This window comes from Bos indicus x Bos taurus, chromosome 17, assembly GCF_003369695.1.
Source record: "Bos indicus x Bos taurus breed Angus x Brahman F1 hybrid chromosome 17, Bos_hybrid_MaternalHap_v2.0, whole genome shotgun sequence".
NCBI lineage: Eukaryota > Metazoa > Chordata > Mammalia > Artiodactyla > Bovidae > Bos > Bos indicus x Bos taurus.
In genome coordinates, this window is record NC_040092.1 from 4,730,111 (window position 1) to 4,742,833 (window position 12,723).

General features: G+C 42.2%; 1 protein-coding gene across 1 annotated transcript; it reads right to left on the bottom strand.

The window, feature by feature from the left end:
• Positions 1-1,093: 1,093 nt before the first annotated feature.
• Positions 1,094-12,088, bottom strand: CCDC117 (coiled-coil domain containing 117). The gene is made up of 5 exons (XM_027566420.1): positions 11,778-12,088; positions 11,031-11,084; positions 6,715-6,939; positions 6,136-6,273; positions 1,094-4,019 (listed from the first exon to the last, which is right to left on the bottom strand). The coding sequence occupies exons 1-5, from the start codon at positions 11,957-11,959 to the stop codon at positions 3,782-3,784; spliced, it is 837 nt and encodes a 278-aa protein (XP_027422221.1). The 5' UTR covers positions 11,960-12,088; the 3' UTR covers positions 1,094-3,781.
• Positions 12,089-12,723: the final 635 nt, after the last annotated feature.

Consider the following 12,723-nt stretch of genomic DNA (forward strand, 5'->3'; position numbering starts at 1 on the left):
ACATTAAGTGACACCATGAAAGAAACAGCTGTATTAACAGGAATAACGCACAAGAGTATAGATTATTTGAGTGTTCATTTCCTGCACAGATGGGTTGAAAATGACTCGACACTGTGCTCAGACCTGAGAAAACACCTGACATTCAAGGGTATCTTCATATTGAAACACTAAATTGAATAGTTAAAAAATGAAAATCAGGATCTTTCCCCACAAAACCAAAGCAAGATTCCTATTAAAAGCCAAGTTGTCCATAGTTCTGATTAAAAGAAACAGGTGACAGATGGCTAGACACCAATTCCCTGACCCTTCAGACACCAACGTGTGCCTGCCTTCCTGCTTTCCTAGCAGGTGTGCTGCGGGCACAGGCAACGTAGGGACAGACATGTAGGCAGAGGACATTCCTACACCAGGAATTCTCATCTTCAAAGACATTCAACCAACCCCGTGACTTCTAAAGTTAACGAAGGGACAGGAAGACTGGCTTGTTTACCTGCCAACCGGTTTTTAAAGACAACATCCTGTCTTCTGGAGCTGTACTCTAACACTGTATTCTAATTGCATGAAGTTCATCTCATATGCCACACTGGTAAGAGTATTTGAACCAAACAGATATATATACGACTGTATTCCCTCAAGGTGTTTAAAGTTACATTGCCTGAACTATACCCCTTACTGTAGTTTATTTCAATGAAATCTAAACACGTTAGGTATTGCTGTCAAAAAACTGTATGTAAAACCACTGCTCAAGTAGGAAGAACCCTGGACCTGGTGAACTGATTATACTAAATTGTCACTATCTACTTAGGCTTAGTTTTCAAATCTATAAAAATAAATTAGGTAACTTTTAGCTGTGATTTTCAATTCAGGTAGAAAAGGTAACTGCATTGAAAACTCTGCCCACCCACAAATAGGGATCCACATTTATCCAATAATGGTCGTAAACATACAGGCAATACTGCCACCCAGTGACCTGTCAACTCAAGAACGGAACGACCATGTTACTGAACATTAAGGACTTTTCCTACTTCCTGGACTTGCCCAAACTTGCTGATTTCAGTTTACTTAAATGCAGAAATACAAATGCCTCAAGAAGTCCAAAACACTTAAGAAGTTTTATTGAAAACAATAAAATACAGAAACACCATATTCTCATTTTAAAGTAAAACTGACAGCATCTTCCAGAACTTTCCTAGTATTCCACCTTTCTTATCACTATTTAAAAAACAAAGCCAAGTCCCAGATCCAAAATAATCAATGAACCTGCTGGTAAATATTCTTCTTATGGTTAGAGCTACCACCCTACTTTCTTTTTTTTAATTGGACACTTGCACCTTTTCAAGAATGAGTAGCAATTTTTGATTAATATCTGTAAGAACTGGACTTACTTTCTCCATATTAATTAAAAAACAAAACCACACACACCCTAATCAAACTCAGAGGAAATATACATTTGTTCATTAAAGCTCACCTGCTTTAGATAACCGTTTCTCATCACACATTAGCATAGTAAGCCAATGTTTGATCCATGCTGTAAAAGTTTTACAAAATGAAAAGACCTGTTAATTCCCGAGGGAAACCTTAAGGCAAAAACAAAAACCTTACCCTACAAAAAGGGAAACAAAGCAAGTCATGGGGCCTGTGGAGACGGCTCAGATGAGTAAGCACCACAAGGATGAAGAAAATTTTTGTACAAACGAATGCGGGTTTAAAGAGGTGCACTGAACATCCATGTTTCCCGCAGAAATGATGATCGTGTCAGATAAAATGACTCCTGAAACAAGTTCTGCCTGGATTTCAATTAAACAGAATCCTGCTAGTTCTCTCCTACATAAAGCTGTGGTATCAGAGCCTTGTTCAGAGAGCTCTTCCTACTGTTCACTATACAGACCTGGATCCCAGGCCTGTCCAACACCCCTACAGAGGACAGTATAAGTGTGTGTGTGTCCTTTGGAAAACTGTCATCTCTTCTTCACCTCAACACTGGGCCTAACTCCAAATTCCAGGCAGTCACTTCCTCTTTATGAGCTGTAGCAGAACTAACTTTTTATCTGGAGACTTCTTTAAGGCTACAAATGTTACAAGTTGGTCCCATTAAACAATGACCTAGAGGCAGCTGACATGGCGTGAATCAAACACGTGCATGTTTCAACAGAACACAGTTTACATTCATCTCTAAATCTGAGATTAAGAAACTAGTAGCTGGTTTCCAACTGGTTTCAATACTGGTTTGAAGTCTGAATAATTTTACTGTGTAGACATTAAATATTTTGTTTAAATATTAAACATTAAATCTTTTCCTGACTATCCAGACAGAAATAGAAAAAGCAGGAACTACAGGCAGAAGAAACAGTCTAGTTAACAGACTTGTGACTTCTACACCATCTGTAACAAGGGGAGGGACTTCGGCATGGGTTTCAAAATTGCCTGGGAGCTGCCTCCTAAAGTCACCTCTACTTGGCATAAACCATTTTTTTCTACACAAGGTATGTGATTTCTACAAAAGAAACCCAGAAAACAAAACAAAAAGAACTGGGGTGGTCTCCTGCTGTCTGATTAAAGGGCCAGTATTACACTCATTTAATAAGTTATAGTGGGTATTCTGTAGCACTAAAGGGACGGTCACTTTACTTTGTACTACTGAGTCCTTGCCACGCAGAAGAGCTGTTCCTGAGAAAAAAAATACTTCAATCCTGGTTACTCTCAAGAGGACACCCTGAGCCTGGGTAGTGTCCTCCGGATGATGATTTCTGGCTGGCAGGAAGCTATTCTCTAGTAACTTCTAGGCTTACTGCACAAAGAGTTGAAGCACCAGGCAAACTGGCTCTTTCAGTAAATCTCAATGTCACTTGCATGTGCTCAGTTAATTATTCAACCTTTCCTAAATTAACGTTAAAAAAAACCAAAAAACAACTTGCTTCTACAGGCACATTTCTTTAACTACTGAAATAATATGCTGGGCTGAGCTGATACGGCACTTCCTCAGGATGACTTAAGGAAGCTTCTCCCAGAGCCAGTTCACACACTGGTTACCTCACAATCTTCTAAACTATCACTCAAAGTCAATTAGGCTGTAAACATCACTGAAGAGCTGGGTTTATGGATTAGGGAAACCGAGGAGCAACAGTAGCACACGGCAAAACAAGCCTCGGAGGAAAAACCTTTTCTTTGTATTTTCCATTGCATTGTCAAGAGGCAAGGAGGGGAGCCACAACACTACTGGCTATTTAATCAATAAAGCTACACTGAACTGACAACTAATATACAAGTTTCAGAGCCTCTGTTAAATTCCCCAGCAATAGGCCTAAGCTACTGTCATCCTCCTCCTCCCCAGTAATATCTAGTTACCATTATAAACAGAGCTCATTTATCTGAAGTTGTGGCTCAACTGTCAGGGCACACTTGTAGTAGGGAGAGCACTCTTTTTTTTTAATGCATCTTTTTCAGCTCAAGTGTCTGAATATTCTCCAAGTATCTGAATGACTTAGATGATGTGACAGATGACTTAAAAGTCACATACAGCTTCTACACTCAACTCTGCAGAATGTACTCTCACATTCCTTTAATAAGCCCCCTAGAAAACTGCTTTTCCCTTGAGACAAGTTTCCTTGGCAAGAAGTTGAAGTTCAAGAAATGGCTACCCAAAATCAAGAGTCCCACCCCAAATCACAGGTGGAGATATTACACCCGTTTCAAAACTTTCAAGTCCCTATACTGTACAAGCAGGCTCATGACTGAACACATAAGCTCTGCAACATGACAACTTTAGTGTAGAAACTGGTTTCTAGAGTTCCATCTCCTCTTCTGTGCAAGCAGCTGTCTCCAAACTATTGTAAACAGGCAACCCTGTTGGCCGAGGTTCCAAGAACAGTTCAGTTCTTTGAGGAAAGGCAGTGCCAGCAGCTGCGTGCTTAGTTTGGCTCTCTCCTGTGTAGTTCTTAGCATTAGATGACGGCTTTGGCTTATCAGAAAGGAGTTCAGGGAGAGGTTTCCAGAGCACAAGCTCCATGGAAGGACGGCTCCTAAGACAGGAAATACATATTTGTATCAACAACTTTACAAAGCAGAAATACAAGACATACGTTGAAAACTAATGTTTGCAAGCTAGTATATAAAAATTGATGGGAGGACTTCCCTGGTGGGCTGGGGGCTCCACATTGGGAAGACACTCCCAATGCAGGGGCCCGGGTTCCACTCCTGTTCAGGGAATTAGATCCCACATGCTGCAACTAAAAGATGCTACGTGCCGCAACTAAGATCTGGGCAGCCAAAAAAAAAAAAAAATCCAAAAATAAAAACCAAAAAAAAACACACGGATGCGATGTGATAAAAATAGGGAGAATTATGACAATCCAAACTTATCTTTACAAAGGCCACTCAAGTACATAAAATTTTAGAGTTCTGCACGCATTGTAAGCAAAGCAACTGGCTGCACTGAATGCTGTGATTAGAATATAAATGTTCAATATGAAACACAGAGGCCCTTGATTTAACATTATAGTTTCTTCTTAAATTGTGGTTAGTATTAGCAGACGTCGGTTTTTATCTTGTACTAAACCATTATAAATAAAAAGAAACACTGGCTAAATACACTAAAAATATCTCAGCAAGCCTTTTGCTTATTAGTACAGCTATGAAGTATATAATGCTTTGTGCAGTAAGCCACTGTCTGTGTCTACCACCCCACAACCTATTTCATCTAGTGATGGTTTGATGGTTTCTGGGACCCAAGTGCAAGGCAAAATAAAACACAAACAATGAAGAACACCCCACAAAGGTTAGCTTCTGGAAAACTACCAAGAGCAGCAAGTGCTAATGCTTTACACTGGGGGGCAATGTGACCTGCTTACTCGTGGCTAAACTATTTACCCACCCTCAGGGCTGGGTAGTTAATTATAAGCTCAAGCTAGGAGGCTAATGCAAAACCCCATGAGCTAACATCCAGCAATAGGAGAAACCACAGTGTCTAAAGACAGTCATCTACCTAGTACCAGTGGGACTGGTAGGCTAAGAGAAGTTTTCAGATATCTGACACTTACTCTCACAGTACCAAGTCTACTGAAAGGCTTTTCTAGGAAACACCTACAGGGCACTTTATATCTTGCCTACTACAGTTGGCCCTCCGTATCTGTGGGGTTTTGATTTGGACCATTTTATATAAGAGATGTAAGCATCCCTGGACTTTGGTATCTGTAGGGGTCCTAGAAGCAATCCCCCATGGATATTGACAGACAACTGTATTTTACAGAGTAAGGGACCATCTTGAGACCATTGAAGTCCAAGGATGATGATTAGTCATTATCATGAATTACAGGCCACCATTAGTTTTATGTTAATGGGGCCCAGGCTGCTTTGCTTTTTAGGTTCTTACGCTTGCTTTCATTTCTTCTGTCTCACAGTGAGATACAAATATGAGCTCTAGACTGTGGCCTCTGTGATAACTTTTTTGACGGCTGGTAAACTTTTCACTTTTTTCCAAGGTCTTAATGGTGGTCCAAGATAACTGAGAGAGCCACGTAAACAGGTAGTTTTCAAGTGTGGTTCTTACAACCTATCACAGTGATTTGAGAGAATGGGTTCTTTCTTGCCAATCCTCCCATTCCCAAGTATTAGACTGTGGGTGCATTTCCGGACTTCAGAACAACCCAGGGGTAAATAGGCAAGGCAGCCACTCCTGTGAACTTCCAAATCCCACTTGCACAGCATTCTGCTCACCCCAATGAACTAAGAAAAGGTCTCCAACCTGGGCTAAACATAAAGCCTACTGAGCTTTCACTTAGTTGGTGATCAGGAAGTGTTTAGAGACATTGGTTCTTCCTTTTAAGATCATAACAGGGGACTTCCCTAGTGGTCCAGTGGTAAAAAATCTGACTGCCAATGCAGGGGACATGGCTTTAATCCCCTGGTGCAGTATTTCACAAGCTGAGGGTCAAGCCCACGCAACGCAAACACTGAAGCCTGTGCACCCTAGAGCCTGTGATCTGCAACAAGAAAGCATCACAACTGGAGAGTAGCCCCAACTGCTGCAACCAGAGAAGGCTTGTGCACAACAATGAAAACCTAGCACAGCCAAAAATACATTTAAAAGAATTTTTAAAAAAGATCAGAGCTGAATGGAAACCAGAAACCAAAACTTACATGGACTCAATCATCTTTTTTGTAAAGATTTCATCAAATTCCCTCTTCAAACCTGTTTTCATGGTATCAGAAAGGACAAGGCTGGGGAGACGGTTAATATTTCTGTCAGCTTCAACTTCTTCATCTTCATCAATTATTCTAAACAAACGCAGACGCAAAGAAAAAAAATTATTTGGTTAAACATATATTCTATTAATTGGACAAAATTTTTAAAATAAAAAAGGATAAACTCAACAGGTGCTACAGCAAAAGGTTAAGTAAAGTATGAAACTCTACTTTGGAGAGAAGGAAGTATATACACAAGAGCTACATTTGACAAAAAAGATACCAAATTTGAAGGCTAAAACCCTCATAAACCAAAAAATTAATATTCAGAGATAGTAAATGAAAATATTTAGTACAGTTCTATGAAAAACGCTTACTTTAACATTTAAAGTGCATACTTTAAGCTTCTTGATTTTTATTGTTTGACAGGCTTAGGATTAAGGAATCACCAGATGATGAATTAAGACTAACTTGAAAGAGAGGAGATGTTACACAGGGACAACAAGAAGCCAGACGGATATGCTGTCCATTTACCTGTCCTCAATTTCCTGAAGCCTCCTTCGGGCAACTTCACACTGTGGTTCCCCCGTTGTCTGATCCATCTCTTCACAAATAACATCTAACATGCCAGGTGCAGAAAGGCCACTAGTGCATGGATTTACTCCATGACCCTCTATATCCTGATGTGCACAAAGAATCCAGTCATTAGGACCAGCACAGAGCCCTGCTTCAGTTAGCCTTTTCTTTCTTACTGGACAACTGAAAAAAAAAAAAAAAAAAATCAATGAAAATCCTGACTGATACAAATGAAACATGTATCACCACCATTGCTAATAAAATTCTGCTATGAAAAAAACTCTTAACTTTTGACAGTATGTGATTACAAGATGGAAAATCACGCATTTTCTTTTCTGTCATTCTCACAGCCACCCTGAGATGTTTCCCTTAACATCTGTCAAATTAGGTTGCACCTGCAAGATTTTGCCTTTCCAGATTAGAAGCGTTTGATATGAGAACTTAAGAGTCATTCTTACTTACTCAGCTCTGGAAAGGTCAAGTGGAAAGTAAAGAAACCAAGAATCACAAAGTAGCGATTCAGGGCCAGCGATACTTTTTCATACTGCTGCTGCTCCATTACACTGGGCATATGAGGAGGTGGTCTGCAGGCATCCTATATTCCCTTAGGGCAAAAATACATGCTTCATCAGGTCTGCAGCAAGTACGACAGGCACAGGTGACACTGCTCATTTCTTGGTTCTTGCCAAAAATGGTAGAGGCTGTCATTTGCTCTATGGGTCCCTTCCTAATGGGGTGCACTTTTCTCCCAGCTTGCAACATAAACTATCTTCACTTTCTAGAAAATTTTACATTTCACTGAGACCATAAGAGTTCAATTCAGATTACTTTGCACATGTGGAAACAACAATGTAGCAAACTAAAGTGCCCCCTCTAAAGTGTCACATAAGGTGAGTTGTATTTTGGGCACCAGATTCCAGAGACAGGTGCTATATCCTCTATGCTTTTCATAGAGGATTCTCACTAAAACCTGCCTTGTTAGGGAAGTTCAACTGCTCAAGCTCTTAACACATACTAGTATTTGTAAGCACTACAACATGCCCAACATTTAGTTGTTGTTTAGTCACTAAGTCATGTCCAACTCTTTTGCGACCTTATGGACTGTAGCCCGCCAGGCTCCTTTGCCCATGGAATTTTCCAGGCAAAAAACTGAAGTGGGTTGCCATTTCCTTCTCTGGAGAGCTTCCTGACCCAGGGATCGAACCTGTCTCCCGCACTGCAGGCCAATTCTTTACTACTGAGGGGTGTCCTGAACAGACAACCAGCCCTGCTCTGAGTATTTAGACCAAAAGTACGTTATTGCCTGGATATCACCAAGCACAATCTCAATCATATGTTTAGCTTATTATTAGTTTTAACTCATAAGTGAGTATTAAGAATGTCTCTCCATAAATTAAACACTTCTTCAATACTAAGGTATGCGATGTTCTGGAAAGCAGAAGAAAAAGTTATACACATAAGAAATCATCTAAGAAGGAGCAGAACAACTTTATAGAGATCAATGATGATTAAGTACCAGAGAAAATGGGACATAAAAGACTTTAAAGTTCTGATAAGAGCCACTGAAGTGGCAAGCAGGCAACACACTTCTGGGCGTTCGACATCCAACTGTCCAGTCCCTTATCCTCTCAGGGCCTCAATCTCTCCATCTGCAAATTAAAGATGGTTAACTTTTAAAGTCAATGGTTTTTACACTTCAAAATTTTTATTTATGACATTAGAATTATTTAATAATCTCCTAGGAAACTTCCCTGGTGGCTCAGACAGTAAACAATCTGCCTGCAATGCAAGAGACCTCAGTTTCATCCCTAGGTCAGGAAGATCCTCTGGAGAAGGGAATGGCCCACTCCAGTATTCTTGCCTGGAGAATTCCGTGGACAGAGGAGAGTCTTGGGCTACAGTCCGTGGGGTCGCAAAGAGTTGGACGTGACTAAGCAACTAGCACTTCCACACTTTCAAAAGATAAAAGCAAAGAGGTCCTTGTGCATCCACAGCAATCCCAAAGCTATAAAGAACATAAATGTTGTCTGGTCTAGAGGTTTTTTATTTTAAATTTTTTGGCCATGCCACATGACACGCAGGATTTTAGTTCCCCAATCAGGAATCAAACCCACGCCCCCTACATTGGAAGCATGGAGTCCTAACCACTGGACCACCAGAGAAGTCTCAGATTTTTAAACTGAGGCAACTTTCAAATCTACTGTCTTGTAGGTTTATTATCAACCTGGTGAGAAAATTAAAAGTTTCTGTTGGCAAAAAAAAAAAAAAAAAAAAATCACACAAAAGGTGAAAGACAACAAATCTGGGAAAAACACAACATACATAAAAAAGACCAATAAGTCAATAAAAGATCTGCAGAAACATAAAGAATTCACCCAAAATGAAACACAAATCGCTTAAAAGGAAAAGATGTTCAAAATTGTATGTAATTTACAAAACTTAAATTAAAAGTGATCTAATTTAATTATAAAATGCTTGCACTCATAAAAATACATATAATAATTATAAAACAAAAATCCATGAAAGTAATATTCAAAATACAGAATGCCATCAGCATCCCTATATGGTACTCTATTCCCTCCTCCCCGTAAGTACACACTGCTGCTGCTAAGTTGCTTCAGTCGTGTCCAACTCTGTGTGACCCCATAGACGGCAGCCCACCAGGCCCCGCCGTCCCTGGGATTCTCCAGGCAAGAACACTGGAGTGGGTTGCCATTTCCTCCTCCAATGCATGAAAGTGAAAAGTGAAAGTGAAGTCGCTCGGTCGTGTCCGACTCTTAGCGACCCCATGGACTGCAGCCTACCAGGCTCCTCCGTCCATGGGATTTTCCAGCCAAGAGTACTGGAGTGGGGTGCCATTGCCTAAGTACACACAGTCTTTTATAATAACCACGTCATTTTAAAAAATATACATTATCATGTATGTAAATATGCAATATTAAAAGTTTTCAGTTCTGCCTGGTTTTGACCCTTATATAAGGAATTATACTGAATATGTATACATTTGTGCTATGTTTCTTTTGTTCCTACTATGCTTATAAGACACATCTGGGTTGGTAAGTGTGGTTCAGTGTTTCTTTTTTGCTGAACTGAACTCAGCAAAAATTTATTATGTTCAGATACTGTTAAGGGACATTCCAATTTTGAGCCATCATGAACAAGGATGCCATAAACTTTCTTGTACATGTCTTCCGATGAGCATGTGTAGTCAAAAAAAAGAACTGCTGGGTAAATGGGTATGTGTGCCTTCAACTCATTCAAAACTGCTTCCCAAAGTGTTATAGCAATTTACATTCTTATCCAATAGTGTCTGTGAGTTCCTGGTGCTACAGAACCCTCCAATATCCGGTAGTGGAGTACTTTCTCACTGTGCTTTTAATATGCATTTCCCTAAAGACTGATGAGGTCGAATATCTTTTCATTTGTTTGGTCATTTTGATATCCTCTTTAGGGGATGTCTTTTACTCATTTTCTTTTTTAGACATGCAGTATTTTCCCTATCAGTTAAGAGGTGATCAAAAAGTTTGAAAATACAATTCTGATGAGAAGATGGAGAAACACACATTCCCAAAGTTTAAAGGAGTATAAATTGCCAACAACTTGCTTAAAATTCAAAATGCATACATTTAAAGATTGAGCAATTTCCCAGCTAGGAATCCATTTATCTAATTACAAACACAAAGAACTTAAGACCAGGTCACTTTAGATTTGTTAGTATTAAAATCCATCACGGGGAGACTGGTTAATTACCTATTCCTAGCCTTACAACAGAATTCAACTCAACTGTTGAAAAAGAAATGAGATAGAACTCTATGTGTCCATATGCAACAAGTTACAGGAGAGTAAAATGAAAACACCAGTGTTGCAGTGTTAACAGTATGTTACTAATAAATGTAAAAAACCAGAATTATACAGCTATAAACGTGCACATTTTTACATTATCTTCCTTAAGGGGAAACAGGCAATAAGGATAACCCTCTGGGGAGAACTGGGAGCATAAAATTTTGCCTTCTGCTAATTTTAAAAAATTTTGTGCATGTAATAATACTCATAGGCCTCAAAGTTCAAACATGACAATCGCTTATGCCTTAAGAAGCTTCCCTCTGACCTGCCCAGCTCACTGCTCTAAAAGGCAACCTGTGTTGTCAGTTCCTTGGGCCTCCTTTCAGAGACACCTGATGTTCCACCTTTTCACTTAAAAACAAATAGTTATGGATATAAAATAGGTTAAATTAAGTGACCGTTAAGTGACTAAAAAAGCACTTGAAACTTACTCATCCTCCTCCTCCTCCTCTCGCTTGTGTTTCTTTCTACAGTGAGTTGAAATACTGTTAAAACAAACAAACAAACTCAGTCAGTTGAGAAATTTACTGAGCTGGTACTTTCAGCATCCACTTTCAGGCTCCGATAATCTTGCCCACCCCACTACTATCAGCTCTCCCCTCCCTTGTCCTGTGGTATGGATATACAGGTCACACGGTCAGTCAGGTAAAGTGTTGGCTGGTCCTGACAAAAATCACACTGAAAGCTAAATTCATTCGGTCAAGACTGGGAGAGATAAACTGGGGCGACCAGCGTAGGGAAAACCTATCGGGGAAAGCACCATGGTGAGCACTTTAGTTTATGATCCCACTAGAAGGACCCATTTCTCTCCCAAGTTGCGGATGAGGAAACTCAAGAGTCCGAGAGTCGCTTAAAGTTGCCAACAACAGCTGCCGGGCGGCAGTCCGGAGGGAGCGAGGCGTGTGCGCGCCCAGGGCAGCTCCAGGCCCGGGTCTGGCCGGCTCCCACCCCCGCACGCCCAGGGTGAGCAGACCTCTCCTCACTCCCGGCGCTAGCGCGCCGAGGTCGGAACCGGACCCCCGCGCTGTGCGACCTCCGCGATTTACGGCAACCGCCTGTGGGGCTATGTCTCCTCATCCTCAACTTGAGGTTGAAGAGCCCTCGCCAGGGTCGCGAAAAGGGTCAACTAGCCCGCGCCGGAGCCTACACCCGCCCCCGCCGCCCGCCGGTCTCCTCACCGTCCGCGCGCCGCGCTCCCGCCGGAGCTGCTCGGGGTGGCGCGAAGTCCCGGCCGCGGGGCCAGCTCGGCGCCCTCCGTCCCCGGCGGGAAGGCCCGACCGGCGAAGGCCGGCGGCGGCTGCAGGAAGTCCGAGCCACCGCTCAGGGGAAGGCCGCTAAACGGCCGGCCGAGCGCCGCCATCGCCGGGGAGACGAGGAGGCTGCGCCCACGGCCCCGGCCGTCCGCGTCCCCGGGCTCGGCAGCAGCGGCCACAGCGACTGCCGAAAGGTACCCGCCTCTGAGCCCGCTTCCCGACCCCACGTCACGCCTTCTAGAACCCTCCACCCCAAGCCGCCCGGAGCACGCCGGGATTTGTTGTGTGTGGCGAACTGCTAGCGCGAGGGCTGCTGGGAGCTGAAGTCCTTGAGGACTACAAACAAGATGGCTTGTCGTCTTCGGGGCTGGAGTATGGCCCTACCTAGCAGAGGTCCTAGGTCCAAATCCTCACTCGTCAAGTAACCTCTATATCTCAGTTTTCTCAGTAGTAAAACCCGAAAACAGTAGTACCTATGTTTTTAAGATTGACAGGAGAAGTAAATGAATTAAAACCTCTAGAGCCCTTAGACGGAGAAGGTGATGGCACCCCACTCCAGTGTTCTTGCCTGGAGAATCCCAGGGACAGCGGAGCCTGGTGGGCTGCCGTCTCTGGGGTCGCACAGAGTCGGACACGACTGAAGCGACTTAGCAGCAGCAGCAGCAGAGCCCTTAGAAGTTCTAAGTTAGAACACTTCTTGGCACATATAAGTGTTAGTCGCTCAGTCGTGCCCGACTCTTTGCGACCCCATGGACTGCAGACTGCCAGGATCCTCTGTTCATGGACTTTTCCAGGCAAGAATAATACTGGAGTGGGTTGCCATTTCCTTCTTCAGTCTTCGGTGTTTTAATGTAAATGAAGTTGGTGACAC

Excerpts from the sequence above, each read along its gene's own strand:
- CCDC117 (XM_027566420.1), bottom strand. The coding sequence starts at position 11,959 with ATGGCGGCGCTCGGCCGGCCGTTTAGCGGCCTTCCCCTGAGCGGTGGC. Across the intron at positions 6,940-11,030 it reads GAGGAGGAGGAGGAGGATGA|TTGTCCAGTAAGAAAGAAAA; the intron begins GTAAGTTTCAAG and ends TTTTTTTTTCAG. Across the intron at positions 6,274-6,714 it reads CTTCAGGAAATTGAGGACAG|AATAATTGATGAAGATGAAG; the intron begins GTAAATGGACAG and ends GCGTTTGTTTAG.